The following is a 19,491-nucleotide window of genomic DNA, read 5'->3' as shown; positions in this document are numbered from 1 at the left end:
TAAGTAGAAAGAAACAATCAAAAATAAATAGATGAGCAAAAAAGATCAGGAGAATGGGAAGAAGAGAGAAAAATTAATTAAAATTGAATTGCATGCATATATGAATTTGTTAAGATGAACCCAACCAACTACTATGTTGTTAACTATAACTCTTTAATAAAAAAGAAAGAAAAAAGAATTCTTCCATAAAGATTAGTCTAATCTGTGTCTTTTATTCATTCATTTATATCAGTATGGATTCATAGTGTTTATTTTAGTGATGGATCCAATATGTTTATTATTTGTTGGTTATTTGAGATAAAAAGAAATATGGAAATGATTTCTAATAGCTACCAGAGATACCATGGGAGTATCTATCTACCTATTTATAAATATAATTAAGACATGGAAGGATTCTACAATGGTATCAGATTGTGACAAAATAATTTAATAGCTTTAAAAATGTATGAAAACCTCATTGAAGGAGTTTTGGGAAAGGTATGAATAGAAATATCAGTGGAAATGAATAGACACTGTACAATTAAAGACAGTAGTATTTTCATTACCTGTTAAACTAGATAGTCTTTCTCGTCTAAAGGATGGTTCTTCTAAGTCTTCTGCTATTGATTCAGTTGTTGATATACTTGACTTAGAAATGGTACTGCTTCCTATAACTGATCTTTAACAATATTAATAACATTGACATTTAATAACATTACTCATTTATTTAAATGTTCTTATGGACAATATATAAATTAGAATATATTACCAGAAGGGAGAAATCAAATATACTATAATCATATCAACAATATAAGTCAAAATAAGTTGATAAATTAACTTTTAAAATACTAAGTTGATTTTTTATCTTCTTTAGATAAAAAGTAATTCAAAATATATTTTAGAATAACACATGCCAGATGTATGTTTAAACAAATTCAATGTATTCCCAATGTATTTAGGACAAAAATCCAAAATATAGCCTACAATCTCAGCCTCTTCATCTCTATTCTCTCTCTTGCCTTAAGATTATTTCGTTGCTTGTCGGTTTCTCAATCTTATAGAGCTCATCAGAGCCTCACCCTGAAGTATTTATCCTTTCATTTTTCACCTCCTTTCTGCTCATTATTCAAATTCCATCATAAAAATGTGATTTCTTCAATTTATAAAGATCCTCCCAAAACTAAATAAAAAACACATCTATGTACTCAGCAGGAGATCAATGGAAGAATCCAGAAATAATTTTCTTAAACATATGAACTTAACACCATTCCATGATATCATACAAATTTTATTTTTTATTTATAGTTTCAACTGCCCACTTAAAGAGTGGGTCAACTTTATTGGAACATTCTTTTGTTTTACCTTGCTTTCCCATGACTTTCATTGGCAAACTTGGGGGCAGTCTCTAGAGCAGTATATAATTGTTCTGTATTCAAAAATAAACTAGAAATCAAACCCTAGCAGAATAAGGAATTTCATGGGAAAGGGAGCAAAATGGAAAGCCACTCCCCTTCCCATAAAAATATAGCATAAAAGAAGCTGAAGAAGATAAGGAAAAGTATATAATGAGAATTTGCAATCAACTCTGTGTGATGTTAGCCCCTTATTTTGGTTCCCCGGGTATTCTTAAGTAAAATCTACATACTTTTTACAAACCTTTTTTTTGGGGGGGGTTTACTGGGTATTGAACTCGGGGCACTTGACCCCAGGGCCACAATTTTGTATTGTACTTAGCGACAGGGTCTTTCAGAGTTGCTTAGCACCTCACTTTTGCTGAGGCTGGTTTGAACTCAAAATCCTACTGCCTCAGTCTCCCAAGGTGCTGGGATTACAGGCGTGCGCTATAGCACCCGGCTCACAAACATTTTAATGTGAGAGTGCAGGAAATCAAATCATTCAGAGTTCTGCATCTAATTAAAACATAAGCAACATAGAGAAGGCACACTAGGAAAATAGGCTATAGCTGAGAAACTAGAGACAACTGCTATCTAAGTTATATATATGCAATTTAAATAAAAAGACAATATATATATATATATATATATATATATGGAGGAAGAATAGAACAATACCTTGTAAACTGCCCTAACATACTAGGATTTACTGTATTCTGATACAGGCTATAGGAAGAAATAAATTCTGATCCAAGTGATCCTTCTTGTGATGTCAGTAGTTTACTTGGTTTTGCTGTACCAACATGTGGGTCTGGACAATAAAGAGGTCGGGGAGTAACATCAATTCCATTTGCATCAAACACCTGTAGAAAATGGTATTTTAAAATTAAATAATTTGAAATGATGGGATTTCTAAATAATAGGACTTAGAAAATAGAAACAACTCTACTATAAAAAAAGTTCATAGGATAAGATAAACAATAATAGAAAATTTTATACACAAAATTTCTTAACTAGGCATATATTTTTTAAAATCTTATGTTTTATCTATATATAATAAATAAGCCACGCATTACTTAATAATGAGGATATATTCTGAGAAGTGTTAAGTGGATTTTGTCATTGTTCAAAATACAGTAGTTACATAAACCTAGATGGTATAGGTGAATTACTCAATGTGGCCTCTCAGTGCAATCAAGAAACAGTATAAACACAAAACGTATGAGGCTGTGCTGGCATAATAGCCATGCTGTTTTACAGCAAACTTTGAAAAATAATTATAAAAAGTATTTAGCATAGTAAATACACAAACCAGTAACATGCTTATTATATTTTGTACTATACATAACTGTGGCACAATTGTAGGTTTGTTTACATCAATATCACCACAAACACCTAAGTAATGCTTTGCACTAAAATGTTACTATGGCTATGATATCAGCAGGTGATAGGAATTTTTCAGTTCCACTATAATCTTACCAACCATTGTCATAAATGCTGTCATTGACTCTTACATTGATATGCAGCACATGATGGCATTAATTGCAGGAAATAAGAAAGGTAGAAAGATATCCAGTTGTTAATATTTTAGCCTATTTAATTATTGTATGTACAGGCTTTAAAAAAATCATTATTTTAAGTTAATATTTTATTCTCAATTTGTTATATATTTCTGGCTAATTTTTAATTCTTTTAATCATAAAATTTTAAATACAAATATGTAATTAAAATAGAACTGCACACTTAAATAAAGTAAATATCTTGTAATCAGAACTAACATAAAATATTAGAACCCTGATAGCAACTCCAGAAACCACTCCCTAGTCTTAAACCCTTCCAGATTATAGCATTCTCTCTCGCTGATGATAATCATTAACTTAAAATTCTTTCTTCTTTTTGTTGTTTTATGGTGTGCTTCCTTAAACAATATATTTTTTAAAACCCGTGTTGAAGTAAAATATACAGTATACCCATAAATTTACAGCTGACTTTTCAACAGAACACACACATAACCAGCATACAGATTCATAAACACAAAATTACTTTATCACTGTGCTACATCACCTGTATTTTCTATTTTGAGAAGGATCTCACCAAATTATTGAGACTGGCTTTCAACTTATGATCCTTCTGTCTCAGACTAGCAAGTTGCTGGGATTACAACCATGTACACTACTCCCGGGCGAATCCTTGTTATTTTTAGCCTTTAGTATTTTTGTATAAATTTTAGAATTATCTTGATAAATGTATAAAAAAATACAGATTTTGATTGAACTGGCAAAAGATCTGTGAATCAAAATTTGCACATAATCTACATACTTTAACATGACCTTTCTATGCATGAAAATAATCTCTCTATTCTTTGGATCCCAATAAAAATTTTTAGTGTAAAAAATATTGGTATGTGCATCTTTTGTTATACTCTTACACAATTACTTGATACATTTTTGTGCTATTACAAATATTACTCAAAATATCTGATTTTTAACTATTTGTTGCTTGCATGCAAATTCATATATATATGTTTTTGCTTTGTTTTTAAGTCTGATATCCAATAAACATTAATAATTCACTAGGTGACTTTAAATTTTATATGTAGATAATTCAGTAATCTACAAATACTCAATATTTTGCTTCTTTCTTTCCAGTTTTTACTTTCATTTCTTTTTGATGCCAAATTGAACTAAGACTTCCAAAAATGTTGGATAGAAGTGGCATTTTCCCCCCCAGATGTCTCCCCATTTGATACAATCATTTCTGCAGGACTTAACAGATACCCTAAATTCTATTAAGGAAGTTCCTCTTGATACCCAGTTTTTAAAAATGTTTGTGTAAATCATGAACATTCAATATTACCAGATATTCTGTATTGAGATAACCACATGCTTTTCTTTTTTTTTCCTTCCCCCTTTAAGCTATCAATGTGTTGAATTACATTCTGGATTTTTGAATGTGAAACCAATCTTGATTTCTTGGTATAAATCCAAGTTCCTTATGGTATATTATGCATTTTTGTTATTAAATAGCATTTGCTATTATTTTATTGGCATATTATTTTCTTCATCTATGTTTGCATAGATGAATTATTATGAGAATATGGTTGTATTCATAGTTTAATGTCAAAGTAACACTACTCTCATAAAATGAGTTTTGAAGTACATCCACATTTTGTGTTCTGTTTTTATCCATATATGCTTGGCATGTATCACAAGTAAAGCCATCTGGGCCTAGAATTATCTTTGAAAGGTTTTCAAATTACTCATAAAATTTCTCTAATAGCTTCCACTTTTAAAGAATTTTTCCATTTTATCTAATTTTTAAAGTTCAAATTGGAATAAAATTACATGTAGCATGTACTAATTAATTCTTTCAATAGCTTTTAATATATATGATTGAGTTTGAGTATTTTCACAGATAAGTGCAACTATCACCACAATTAATTCCAAACATTTTTATCACTTCAAGAAGCCCTGTATCCTTTAATTATGACCCCTTAACCCTTGTCTGTCTCCTAGTCCTAGGTCAGCACTAATATACTTCAGGTCTCTATAGATTTCATATTCTGGACTTTGATATGAGTAGATTAATACACCATGGAATATTTTGTCACTGGTTGTCTCAATTATCATGTTTTCAAGATTCATCCATTTTGTGATTTACATCAGTGTTTTATTCCTTTTCCTGCCTGAATAATAATCTATCATACAGATATATTACAGTTGCTTAGCCATTTTTTCATTGAAGGACCATTTCCATATTTTGGCTATTATGAATAATGCTGCTACAAACATTTATATACAACTTTGTTTGGGAACACTTTAATTTTTTTTTTAAGAGAGAGTGAGAGACAGAGAGAGAGAGAGAGAGAGAGAGAGAGAGAGAGAGAGAGAGAGAGAGAGAGAATTTTTTAATCTTTATTTTTTAGTTTTCGGCGGGCACAACATCTTTGATGGTATGTGGTACTGAGGATCGGACCCGGGCCGCACGCATGCCAGGCGAGCGCGCTACCACTTGAGCCACATCCCCAGCCCCAACACTTTAATTTTTCATGGGGTATATATACCTAAGAGTTGGGCCCTAAGGTAAGTAAGACTGTTTAAACTTTTAAGGAACATTAAAGAAAACACACTTTTCAAAATTAACCAAATCATTTTACATTCTCACCCACAGCGTATGAGGGTTCTGATCTTCAAATCCTTACCAACCAATGTTATCTTACTTTAATTACAGCATCCTGGTGGGTGTGAGTTGGTTATAATTATGATTTGAATTTCTGATGATTAATATTAAGCAACTTTTCACATACTTTGTGACCATTTGTGCTTTCCTTGGAGAAATGAGTAATTAGATTATATACCCAATTTTTAATCAGGTTATTTGTCTTTATTGATGAGTGGCTAGTGTTCTTACATATTTTAGATAAAAGTCTATGTACCTACCCTACCTCCATCTGTAGTTCAGCTCCGAGCTACTGTCCCTCTGTAAACATTACAATTCAAGACCAAGATTTTGCTGTCTATCCCTCTGGAGGTGGCTGGCATTCTCCCGTGAATGTGTATTACTTGTTTTACCCCAAAAGCTTCACTTTCAAGGTGGCTAACATTCTCCTTTACACTCTCAAGATGGCCAGCATTCTCCCTTGAATGTGGATCCACTTTCTTAAACAAACCGGTCTCTGACTGGCACATGCTAAAATTTTTTTCTGTCACATATTCCAAGGACCTCTTATCTTGAGTTGAGGTCCTCCTCTCTGGAACTCCTCTGGTGATAACCACACCACCTTTACTGTCTTAATCATGGTTTTACTTTGGTGAACAAATTTATAATAGCTACTTTGAAATCTTTTTTGTTAAATCTGACCATCTGATCCCTCTCACTGGCAGTTTCTGTTGTCTGCTTTTTCTTGTGCATGGTTTGTGCTTTCTGTACTTCTGTGGAAAACTGGAGATTTTAGATGATGTATTATAGTAACTCTGGGTATTGATACCCCCCTTCTCTTCAGAGCCTGATATTATTATTATCTTATTTGTTTAGTGATTGGTTAAATTATTTTATTGAAGCCTATATTCCTAGTATGGATTAACTATCCATTAAAAGATGATATTGAAGTCCTAGTTCACTGAGATTATAACCTTATTTGGAAACTGAGTCTTTGCAGATTTAATCAAGTCCAAATCATTGGAGTAAGCACTAACCCAACGACTGTTGCCCTTAAAAGGGGACATCTGAACAGATATACACAGAGGGACAACAACAAAAAAAACAACACATAGGGATAATGTGATATGTGATGATATTGGAGTGATGCCTCCACATGGAAAGGAATACCTGGAACTACTAGAACCTAGAAGTGAAACATGAAACAAATCGTACCATTCAGACAGCACACATTGATTTCAAATTTCTGACTCCCAGAACTAAGAGACAATAAACTTCAATTATTTTTTAACAATTTCTTGTCCTTTGTTAAGGCCTAGGAAACTAATATCCCCCATCTCATTTCATAGCCCTTTGCTGTTGATTCTCAGTGAGATGGTATAGTTTGGGTGGGCTCATAAACCTCTGGGAATGTTCTGACAGAATTAAGGTTCTGTTCCACTCTTTCCCTGTCCACACTCAGTTATTAATTGCTCTATTATTTTCAACAATGCCCTGGGGCATAAATGCCCTACAAATTAATCCAATCATGAAGTCTGATTTACCAAATTTGTCTTTAAAAGACTTTGATTTTAATGTCCCATCTAAAAAATCATTTTCTGATCCATTCAAAGTTAAATATTATGCACTTTCCTATATATGTTATGTTTTGTAAGTCTTTTGTTATGAGACAATTCTGATAATTAATTTGATAACATTTTCAAGAGTACATTGCTGAGGAGAGTAGATGACAGTAGTATATTAGCTATAATTAACAACAGATAATTTTTTTTAAGAGAGTGAGAGAGGGGAGAGAGAGAGAGAGAGAGAGAATTTTTAATATTTATTTTTTAGTTCTCGGCGGACACAACATCTTTGTTGGTATGTGGTGCTGAGGATCGAACTCGGGCCGCACGCATGCCAGGCGAGCGCGCTACCGCTTGAGCCACATCCCCAGCCCAACAGATAATTCTTAATGTCCTAAGTAGACTATCCTTATTCTACTACAATATTCCTATTATTCATAGTGAGTTACAGGAGCCATTTGCTAGTATTATGCTGTAAGGAATGTTACGGAGTAAAAATTTTAATCAAATCAATATTTCAATATTTGAAGTGATCAGTTGATTATTCTAAAATTCCAATAGTTTTACATGATGTCATTTTAAAATAAACCCAGAATTCTAAAGAATATTACCTGTATTGTCTTAATGTTGGGAATATTCAATTTTTCTATTGATCTCATTTCAGGTGGAATAAGTAAGTTTCTTGATACAGTCAGTTTGCTTTGATTTGCACCAATATATCCTTTGTTTGGAGCTTTTCCTGTGGCATTAAAGCTAATAGACCTCCTTGGTAATAGTGAGGCATTATTCCTATAACAGGAAAAGACAATACAATACAAGGATCCATGATTGAAAAGAAAAATCAATACAAACAAAAAGGGTACACTTTCATTTATAAACATGAATAATCTAACCATATAACATGAAATAAATAGCTGCTTGAGAGATTATTTTGCATAAGCATAGTTCTAGAGAGTTTATATACACTATGTGACTTTTTTCCTCACAACAACTCTAAAAAGTTGCTGTTAACTTTTTTTCTGGGGTGTGTGTGTGCAAGGGTGGAACCCTGGGGGTACTTTATTACTGAGTAGATCCCTAGTCCATTTATTTTTATTTTGAGACAGAGTCTTAGTAAATTCCTGAAGCTGGCCTCCAACTTAACATTCTTATGCCTCAACCTCCCAAATTGCTAGGATTATAGGCATGCAACCATGTGCACTATTAACAGTTTATGTAAAATCACAGAGGCTTAAATAGGGAAAATTTTCTTACAAGAGTTGAGATTTGACACAAGATGTAAGATTCAAAGGCTATACTGACTTTTGTGAGTCTTATATTCTTACTTACAAAACAAGGATTATAATAGTATCTAACTCACAGTTTCTTATGAGTAAATGAATTAACTTTGTTATTATGGTTAAGAAGTGCCTGGCACCCAGGAAGCACAAACTCTCTGCAGTTACACAGGCAGATTTAAACAGGAAAGAATATCATGTTCCCATCTGAACAAATAATGATTTTTTTGAAAATTTTTTTTAGTTCTAGTTGGACACAATACCTTTATCTATTTTTATGTGATGCTGAGGATCAAACCCAGTGTCTTGCATATGCTAGGCAAGTACTCTACAGCTGAGCCCCAGCCCCAAATAATGTATGATTTTTAATAAGAAAAGTTATAATCTAAATATTTGTGTCTGAAACAAAGAATTTTACTTTTGGATTTACTCTGTAAATCCCTAAAAACAGAACCTACTTTCTATTCATTCTAGTGTTCTGTATTCATTCTAGTGTTCTGTTTTCTATAAAATGAGGATGATCTTCCCTTAGCTTATAAAAAGGAAATATGCTGCCAAAGAAAACATTTTAATAATACTTTTAATTTTTTAATCATAAAAGATCAAACAAGAATAAAATATCTTTAAATGACAATTATCAATCCAGTTTTCATATTTATTTTCTTCACAGCATTGTTATTACTATTTGACATTTTGTTTCTTGTTTTCCACTCTTCTTGGAATGTAGGCACATTCAGGGTAGAAACTGTCATACTCATAGCTATGTTCCTAGCACACAGCCTAGGGCCTAATATATCATAGGCGCTAAACACATACTTTTTAAATTAATGTGAAAATGAATTCCATTTGCACACTATTTCAAACATGTTCAAGTATCCTACCCTATTTCGGTTCTAAAGGACTATACTATCCTGACAATACAAATAAAAGGTTTCAATTATGTAAAAACTCCTTCATATCTTTTCTCTACCTGCTTAAAATTCTGCTTCCTGCAAACTCATCAATATATTCTTATCTTTTTTCCTCATTCAATAAGAGTTGATATTCTATAAGACTAATATTTCTAATATTTTATCTATGTTTTGAAATGTGTCTTTTCTAAGGAACTCTTCTCCATGAGTTAATCCCAAGTCTTTTAATCATATTATTTCCCCATGAACATGCTTCAATCATCTCATCTTTTCTTTAGCTATGCCTTCCTCTACCTATTAATACATCTCTTCTTCCTTTCATAGTTCAGTTTTCTAAAATATTAGTCAATAATACTGTCTCTTTTTCTTTTTTCTTTTTTTTTTTCTGTGATGCTGGGGATAAAACCTAGGGCTGCATGCATCCTGGGCAAGTGCTTTACCACTGAGCTTCATGTCCCACCCTGTCTACTTTTTTGCTTCTCTTATCTAGTTTCAGTTTTTCATTAATATCATCCATTCCTTCAAATTGTTGAATCCAAGGCACTCTTCACCTTTGTAGCATCTGACAGTTGACTATTTCCCTTTATGAAAAATTGACTTCTCAAATTGGTTTCTATGACACCAGTTTCTTATTCTTTAACCTCCTTGAGACCTCTGATCTTCCATTTTCTACTAATTAATCTTTTAGATTTCTCTTCATTTCTAGCTAATTCAAAAATCCACAATACGTCAGTAGAATCATTCCTTTGTTGCCACCATCAAGTCTCTTATTTTTCTTTCTCCTTAACTTTTTGCCCTAAAGTCCTTTTTACAAAGTCCAGTCCTCAGGGCTGGAGTCGTAGCTCAGTGGTAGCTCAGTGGTAGAGCGCTTGCCTGGCACATGTGAGGCACTAGTTTCAATCCCCAAAACTACATAAAAATAAAGAAAGAAAATAAAATTATTGTGCCCAACTACCAAAATAAATAGACAAATAGATACATAGATAAATAAATATATAAAAGATGCAAAATCCAGTCCTCATGTTCTATTTTTCCTTTAATAAACTCCTCTTTCATATATTACAACAGGCTTGAACCTCAGTAATCTATTTTCTCATTATATACACCAAACCTGGTTTCAGTGGCCATGTATATTCTACTGTCTAATACCATCATTTCTGTCTCTCTTCTTTAATCCTCTGAAGATTTTTTACCTTGAACCATGGGTGCTCTCTCTCCAATATTATCCCTGCCATAATTATTGAGTATTTCAATATCCATGAAGCTAATCCTTCTACTACCGTAGCTTATTAGAAAACTTACATAAATGATGTTATATTGCTACTTTAACCACTTACCCTAATGATCAATATGCTTGACCTTGTCTTTAGAAAGGTCAATGCTTACTTCCTATTTTTTCAGTTTAAACACTCTCTTAAACCACAACATCAACAATCCTTCAACTCTATTATGATCTTTAAGTCCAGATGCTACCATCTTATGTACCTCTATGTATCTCTTCTCTCTTGATCTTAAAAGTTATCATAATTGATAGTTAATTATTATAATCATTCCTTTCTTACATTCTCATCCCCTTTTCCCTTCTTTTATGTCATAACACTTCCTGGTAAAACCAAAACCATGGTGAATTCCAATCATGCTCTTACTTTAACCTTGCACCTATGTATTAACCATGTTTCTAGCTTCTATAAATCTGATGTTTAAAAATGTGCCCTACATGTACAAGTCAGACATAGCTTGTTCTGGACAATATGGAAATATGCCTAAGTTACTGTGCCTTGGTTTCCTGCCTCCCTCATATCTCCCAGCCCCAGAAGTCCTCCTCTTAGGAGGGGATTTTTCAAATACATATCGATCAACAGCAAGTCCACACTCCTGACAACCTCTTTTGAAATCCCACATTCTGGACCACAATACTTGTTCCAATCACTCCACTGTCAAGTGCCAGCCCAATAGATAGCCTCTATGCTTCAAAAACAACTAAAATTATTCAAAGTAGCCAATCCTGTTTATACTGTCTTACCCATTCCTTCTGGAAGAAACCAAAAGAAAAGCTCGTATTCACAGTAAACCTCCCCATACCTACCCTCAACACCAAAGCAAATAATCATTTCAATATTCTTATCTTACTTATTAGCAGCATTTGATCTAGCTGTTCCTTCTTTTTTTTTTTTTTTTTAAACTTGGATTGTGGGACACTCCCTTTACCTGGTTTTCCTCTTAGTTTTTCTGTAGCCTTCATCATTAAACTTCTCTTTTCTTTCTGTATTCATAGCCTAATGAACTCATTCAATGCTATTACTTAAATGCCATTATGTGAAAATGAATCCATAATACATAACTCTAACCCATATACCTACCTGCCTACTTGACATCTATAAAGGAAATTTAGCAAGTCCAAAACTGAATTCTTGGTGTTAACCACCACTACCATTTCAGGAAATTTACTTCTTATAGTCCTTCCCATTTTTTTTTTTAAAGGATATTCTGTTCTCCCAGGTTAAAAAAAGTAAAAATATATCCAGAATCCACTCAATTATCATCATCTTTATTGCCACTATCCTGGTCCAAACACAATCTTATCTTTTTTGGATTACTGCAGTGCTCTTTTAACTGTCTTTTTACTTTACCTGGATCCCCTGAAATCTATTCTCCACACAACCTTTTAAAAGCACAAGCAAGATCAATTCAATTCTTATTATAACTTGTGACATATAAAATAGTCATATTTCACAAGAAAACTTAAATCCCAAAAGGACAACTGAAATACCCAAATTTAATCAAGAACTCATAGGCCATGTGTTTGAGCAAATTTCTTAGTCTGTTTCTTTACTTCTCTGTAAATTAAGGTTAATAACACTACCTAATTCAGAGTTAGGGTGATCATTAGTTTTATTTCTAAAGTACAATGAGGAGATAAAAATTATAAAATAAAAATTTAAAGACTCAGAGAAGGTAATACGGTCAAGGAAAAAAACTGGAGAAAGAAAGAAGAACCAGACAGGAGGCATTCAGGCAGGCAATAAATGAACCAGTAAAGTCCAAGGTTAAGGAAATTAAAAAAAAAATCTTCAGGAGGATAATTATTGTCAAATGCTCAGAGAGATGGAAAGAAAGATTGAATCTGGTGACCTTTGAAATCTTTAGGTTATGATTTAGGTTATAATCCTTTGAGTAGCTTTCTAAAAAGCAATAGTGACAACAGATAAGAATTAAGAGTGAACAGATTTTCTTCTGGCTTCCAGTCCAATATGTAAAGCCCTTGAAAGTAATCTTTTTATTTTTGGTGGTACTGAGGATTGAACCAAGGGGTGCTCTACCACTGAGCTACAGCACAAGATGTTTGTTTTCTACTTTCGTTTAGGTCCACCAGAAAATTGAGATCATAGGGAAAAGAACTACCTTGAAAATTAAAGAGGTAGGTGAAAACAGAATAGCAGTGTACAGAAAGCAAAAACTGCCAATGGAATAAGTAGTGGTAGGAAAACTTAAAGGACAATTTACTAATTACTGAATACTGAGTGCAGACTACCTTGAGAGATAAAAACTGGGGATCCAGCATTATGGAGGGGCCCACACTTTCATTTTCGCCTCCATGAGTTCACCAAGTTCTCCAGATGAAAATCAGAGACAAATTCCCTCAGGGTTCTAGCAGATGGATGGGGAGTAACAATTCTGAAATACACACAAAATGTTCTGTTCTCCTTAACAAAGGCCCACCTTCAAGGAAAATATTTTAAGAACTTAACCAACTTGGGTTTTACAACAGCATAATGGATGCAGGAAAAGAAAATACCCAATTCTAGCCTGGCACGGTGGCATACGCCTGTAATCCCAGCAGCTCTGGAGGCTGAGGCAGGAGTATCGTGAGTTCAAGGCCAGCCTCAGCAAAAGTGAGGCGCTAAGCAACTCAGTAAGACCCTCTCTCAAAATATACCCAACTCTGATACCTATTAGTTATCTTGTCCCAATTAAAGAAAAGGAAAAAATGCTAAGAAACACTCATAAAGTTTACACCTCAGGGATAAAGGCCCACTAAAAGATTTAGTTGTTGGATTACAGAATACATCCCCTTCTCCCTAAATCTTGCCACCACCACACCTGGACTCTGTTAATAGGACTAAATTGATTACCACTAAAGAACTACAAGGCTCAAACTCCACTTAAGAAGGAGGCTCTATCTACTATGGTAATAAAACTGGCATGCTATTGGCACCAAAACAGACCCATGGTACAGAGTAGAAGACACAAAGACAAACCCACATAAACACAGTTATCTCTTACTAGACAAAGGAGCCATAAACACACACTGGAGAAAAGATAGACTCTTCAATAAATGATACTAGCAAAACTGGAAATCCATATGTAACAAAATGAAATTTGCAAAAAACTCAAAAGTTGATCAAGGACCTAAGCATTAGACAAGAGATCCTGAGCCTACTAGAAGAAAAAGTAGGTCCAACTCTCCATTATGTCAGCTTAGGAACCAACTTCCTCAACAAGACTCCTAAAGTGCAAGAAGTAAAATCAAGAATAAATAAATGGAATGGTATCAAACTGAAAAGATTTTTCACAGCAAAGGAAACAATCAAGAACGTGAACAGAGAGCCTACAAAATGGGAGAAAATCTTTGTCACCTGCACCTTAAATAGAGCATTAATCTCCAGGATATACAAAGAACACAAAAACTTAACACAAAAAATCAAATAACCCAATCAATAAATGAGCTAAGGAACTGAACAGGCACCGTCAACAAATACATGAAAAAATGTTCAAAAGCACAAGTATTTAGAGAAGTGTAAAATGTAAAACTACACTGAGATTTCATCTCACTCCAGTCAGAATGGCAATTATCAAGAATATAAGTAACAATACATTTTGTCCAGGATGTGGGAGAAAAAGGTATATTCATACATTGCTGGTAGGACTGCAAATTGGTACAACCACTCTGGAAAGCAGTATGGAGATCACTCAGAAAACCTGGAATGAAACCAACATTTGACTCAACTATCCCACTCCTTGGCATACACCCAAAGGACTTCAAATCAGCATACAACAGTGATGCACCCACATCAATGTTTATAGCAGCATACTTCACAATAGCTAAGCTCTGGAACCAACTGGGTGCCCTTCAACAGATGAATGGATAAAGAAAATGTGGTATACATTCACAATGGAATATTATTACTCAGACATAAAGAAGAATGAAATGCGGCATTTGCTAATAAATGGATGGAACTAGAGACTGTCATGTTAAATGAAATAAGCCAATTCCCAAAATCCAAAGGTCAAATGTTCTCTCTGATATGCAGATGCTAATACACAACATGGAGGCAAGGGAGAGAACAGAAGTTTACTGGTTCAGATAAAGGTGAATGAGGGAAGGGAGGGAGGGAAGATGGGAATAAAAAAGATAGTAGAATGAATCAGACATAACTTTTCCACGTTCATATATATACATGAACAGTTTAACTCCACATAATGTATAATCAAAAGAATGTATACTCCATGTATGTATGTCAAAATACCTCTACTGTTATGTATATCTTAAAAGGAAGGAGGCTCTAAGGAAACTTAAACAAACAGAAGAGATAAAACCAAGAACACTAGAAGAAACTAAAGCTTTCCACAAATAGTAAATATAAAGTCATAGCCACACAAAAATAAAAACTCACACTGAAGGCCTATTTATCTCAGTTCATGTTACACCATACAATATGTTCTATTTTCAACAAAAAATTGTAAGGCATATCAAAAGGGAAAAAAAATGGTGTGAAGAAACAAAATAAGCATTAGAACCAGACTCAGATACAGCAGAAATATTAGAACGGTTCAACCAGATTTAAAATAACTTTCCTGAATATGGTAAGGGATCTAATCTAACAGGTGAATAATATCCAAGACAAATGGGCAATGCAAACAGATGAAAATACTAATACAGAATTGAAAGGAAATATGAACATCTAGGGAATCAGAATAAAGGAACTAGGCAGTGTTAGCACAAAAGGACCAGGCCAGGTGCAAACTTCACAGATCATCAAAAGCCTTTATTCAGGAACACAGAATGAAGCCACTGATGGACCCACTTTCCTGGTGGAAAATAAGCCACTGGCCAAAGGAGGAATCTGGGCTCCAGTATATAGGTTATACTGAGAGGTGACTTAATTAATAAACATGTCAGTTTGGGCACTCAGGAATTTGGTTTTTTGTTGTTGTCTTTACTGGGCAAAGTAGGGTCTGGGGTAAGCGGTCAGCATCTGGGATTTGTTTTTACTGGGCGCGATGGAGGGTTGGAGGGTCAGCCGCCAGCATCTAGAAAGGAATTATTTTGGGAGAGATCAATACTTAAGTCTCTTCTCAGGGGCTGTCATTCCAGGTTTGATGGACACCTTCTCCCCAGGGCTTGTTTTGTCACTGGGAAAGAATGTATTGTGAAAGGATCAATGCTATCAGTGTATGGCTTTCTTTTTCACTCCTTTTTCCAGGGTCACACTATCTTGGGGTTTGTCACTTCTCATATCTAATAGGCATAGAAATGAAATAAAGGTGTTAAAGAAAGAGCCAGTGGTTATTTTTTCCACAATGAGAGATTTGTCCAATATTATTAAGCCAATGGGAAGGATCTAATTCAGGAGAAACTGAATTGAGAAAGTGGAAAATTGATAAATGCTTTGAGAGATTCTTTACAAGTTCAGGATTAAATCCTAAAAGGAGGAAGAGGAGAAATAATACATCAGGTCAAGCCAACAGGTTGCAAACTTTAATGTCTTTGAAGCTTTTTTTTTTAATTATATAATATGGCAATACGGCTACCTCAAAAAGATTACATTGCTTCCCATTCCATTCCATCCTTTCTTTAATAATTAATTATTAATTTGTCATTATTTAAGAAATTCCCAAGGGAATTTTCCTAACACTCTCAACCACTAGAGAGCTGTATGACTTTTAATTTACTTTGAGATTTTCAAACCTAAAGGTGGAAACAAAAACCAGACAAAATGAACAGTAACCAATTACTTAAGTACATCTTTACACATTCCTTTGTTTAATCAATAAATATTTACAAAGCATGTTCTTTAGGCGAAAAGACACATCAGGGAACAAAACAAAAATCTGTCCTCATCGAGTTTCATTACTTGTGAAGGCAAATTAATAAGCAGGTATATAACTATAGGGAAAAATTTTATGGAAAAAATAAAGGGTGAGGGATCAAAATGCTGGCTGTATTATTTTATGGATGGTGATATCTGGAAAAAAATGAGTTAAAGAGATTATCTTGGAGCATAATATTCCAAAGAATGGTAAATGTAGACAAGCACAAATACGAATAACGTGCCTGATGTGTTGTGTAACAAAGCATGCTGAGAGTAAATTACCCAAGTAGCACCCTGTAAGAATGTGAGCATTTACTCTAGTAAAATATGAAAAAACTTGAGGAAGGTTTTAAGTAGACAAATCACAATGAAAACTTTATGGAGGGTGCTGGGAAAAAGATTAGGCACCATAATGTGACAATGAGTTATATGATACTGCTAGTCTCAACTTATTTTGCAGGTAAAAATCATTGATTTATTGGGGTATAAGACAGAAGTCCAAGGTACTCCAGAGTTTTTCACCTCAGAAACTGCCAAGTGGAATTCACCATTTACTAAAATGGGAAAAACTTGCAAAAGAAGGATTTGGGTTTTGAATATAAATTTTGAGATGTCTTATAATTTCTAAGTGCAGATGTTTCCTTTTTCTTGGGAGGTCTTGGATAGAGCTAAAACTTGTGAATTACCCTTATCAGTGATTTTAAAAGGCATAAGGCAGTAGTGAAGAGAACAGGTTAAGGAATGACCCAGCAACACTCTTGATGTTCAGCTATGGGACAGGTGAGCAAATCCCAGTTAAGTATTTTAAAAGAAGTAGCCATGAACCAGGGGAATATCTAGGGAAGAGCAAAAACAAAATGAAGTATTTCAAAACTCAAGAAGTGATCAATTAGATCAGAGCTGCTAATGGGTCAGTTAAGAACAAAAGTGTAAACTGGCTACTGTGTTTGGCTGGATGGCTATTGTTGACTTTCACAAAAAGGCCTTTTTTGGTGGAGTGGTAGGATGGACAAAAGCCAGAGTACCATATTCAAAAGTGAACAGAAGTTTCTCTTCCAAGAACTTTCAACAAGTTTCGATGAAAAAAAAGATCAATTGCGCTGAAGAAGATTGGAGAAAGGGATGTTGAAGGTTTGTGAAGAGAGAACAAAAGTGATCTGGAAGTGCCAGAGAGATAAATAAACTGGGGAACTTCAGTGTAATTTAGTGAGCAGCCCAAAGGAACCATTTCAAGTTACAAGCGAGATAAGTCAGCAGAATTTTAAGGCAGGGTAGTTAAAAAACAAAATCATCTAGTATCAAGCATAGCAATGTTTGATCTGAGGTTCCAGAAGTTGATGAACCTGAGCATGTGAGCACAGCAAAGAAGCTCAAACCAGAATGTAGATTGGGGGGGGGCGCCCCCAAACTCTTAAGTACTAGGAGGACAAGTGGTCCTAAACAAAACCAGGTCTTCTCAGAGCAAGCAGAGCACTATTGGTTTTTAAAAGGCTGCTCCAGGCGAGAGAAGGAACCACTGCCGCCTGGGAGGGCTGCTGACCATACCCAGATGCAGTAAAATGACCCCTTTCCAAATCTAGGGAGAGTATCTAGAAGGGCTCCCTCGGCTGCCCACGAGAATTGAATACGATTTTCGCGCCGGAACTTACGGCGAGAGGTTTGGCTGCTTGCGGCTGTTTGTAGGAGAAACGGGCATGGTGGCGACGGGTTTGTGAGTTGTCGACCACCCCTTTCCAGGCTGCTTCTGGAGTCCCCTGTTCCCCAACCCGGGGCGTTAGCGGGTAGCGCCGAGGCTCAGAAATGTTTGCCGGGCGCCATGGATACGGTGGAGCCCTGGCTCAACAAGCGGCCGCGCGGTTGGCTGGCGGCTCGAGGCCGAGGAGGAGGGCGGAGGCGGAGGGGAGGGCAGAGGGTTGGTGGAGCAGGAGGAAGCTCCGGACGACGACTGGAAGGAGGAGGCGGGCGGCCCGGGCCCCAGGCCCCTCCCAGGCTCTGAGTCTCCCGGCTGCAGGCGGATGGATGGGGCTTCTTCAGGCGGTGGTGGCAGCAGCGAAGGTGGCGGCGGCGGCAGCGGCAGCGGCTGTAAGTGCAGCCTCTATACACCATCTCTCCCCTCTCATTCCTCTTGGGATGAGGGGCTCCTGAGGTGTCCTCAGTCCCCTTTCTCTCCCTCCCCTCCCCCACTGCAGAGTACCGCCCGGAAGACTCTTAACTTCCGGGGAGGGGCTGCCAGAGAACGCGCCTGGTCGCGGGCCGAGCGGAGGCGCCGGCCACCGGAGGCGCATGCGCAACTCCTTGCCTCCGCCCACCCCCTCCGCGCCCGATCTTTCTGCTTCGCGGTGGCGGCAGCGCGGGTCTCCCTGGCGTCCACGGCGCGCTGGGAATCCGCTGCGGAGTGAGTTCGCCTCGCCCCGGTTGCTCCAGCCCCTTTTACCAGTCGGTCCTCGATCCTGGTCGGGGTGGGGTCAAATGACCACTCCCCTGTGGCTCCACCCCTTTCCCCTGTGTTTCCCCAAATGTGTCCGGCCCTGGGAGGCTCCCTCCGAAACACTGCAGCCCTTGTGGTAGCGGGGTCCTGGGCCAACCTGCCCTTTCTAAGGGAGCAGAGGAGGGAAGAGACTGCAAAGATGGGATTGCCGTGAGGGAGCTAGGCGTGCTTGCTTCCTTTGGTGATGTTTCAGCTTTTAACGGAGAGGTCCCTGGCCTGGAGCGCATCTCTGGTCCTTGCATGCTGTGTGACCTTGGGCGAGTCGCTATCCTTCTCTGGGCTTCAATTTTCCCCATATAGCGCTCCTCCCCACAAGGCTAAAACTGTAATTTTGCAGGAAAACTTATCGCAATTTTATGACCAGTCTAAGGCCGCTTAGCACACACGACCCCGAGTTGACCGAACCTTCTTTCTTAACTCGTGGGTGAAATACGGCGACCTATTTATCGGGTTACTTTTATTCCTTTACTGTTGGTTACAAATTGTATTAATTTTTTTCCCAAAATTGTACTGGGATACTTGACCTACTTCCCAGTAATGTTTTTAAAAATTTGAGACAGAATGGTGATCCTGGGATAAAAATTGTTTCTGACTCTTTGCTACTGAGGCTCTCTTTCCTTTAATC

The 19,491-nt window shown here is 36.1% G+C and overlaps 2 protein-coding genes across 7 annotated transcripts in view; one reads left to right on the top strand and one right to left on the bottom strand.

Annotated features, from left to right (window-relative positions):
* DNAI4 (dynein axonemal intermediate chain 4) overlaps positions 1-18,130 on the bottom strand; it is a 110,240-nt gene extending 92,110 nt beyond the window's left edge. Inside the window, exons 1-4 of the mRNA XM_081305948.1 lie at positions 18,028-18,130; positions 7,708-7,885; positions 2,052-2,236; positions 546-658 (exon numbers count right to left, since the gene is read on the bottom strand). Coding sequence (XP_081162074.1) covers positions 546-658; positions 2,052-2,236; positions 7,708-7,885; positions 18,028-18,074 — 523 coding nt within the window. The 5' untranslated portion in view covers positions 18,075-18,130. The remainder of the gene's footprint in view (positions 1-545; positions 659-2,051; positions 2,237-7,707; positions 7,886-18,027) is intronic.
* A 118-nt stretch (positions 18,131-18,248) lies between these two features.
* Positions 18,249-19,491, top strand: part of MIER1 (MIER1 transcriptional regulator) — a 60,292-nt gene continuing 59,049 nt past the window's right edge. For 2 of the 6 annotated variants that reach the window (XM_081305944.1, XM_081305946.1), the window contains exon 1: positions 18,249-18,460. In XM_081305944.1, the coding sequence (XP_081162070.1) occupies positions 18,394-18,460 (67 nt within the window). In that variant the 5' untranslated portion in view covers positions 18,249-18,393. Of the gene's footprint in view, positions 18,461-18,567; positions 18,778-19,491 lie in introns of those variants that run through there. The other 4 variants (XM_081305938.1, XM_081305940.1, XM_081305945.1 and 1 more) reach the window with 4 other exon arrangements.

Source organism: Spermophilus citellus, assembly GCF_964194105.1.
Source record: "Spermophilus citellus genome assembly, chromosome: 9".
NCBI classification, from domain to species: domain Eukaryota; kingdom Metazoa; phylum Chordata; class Mammalia; order Rodentia; family Sciuridae; genus Spermophilus; species Spermophilus citellus.
The sequence above is the reverse complement of the archived record's forward strand: the minus strand, read 5'-3'. Positions and strand labels throughout refer to the sequence as shown.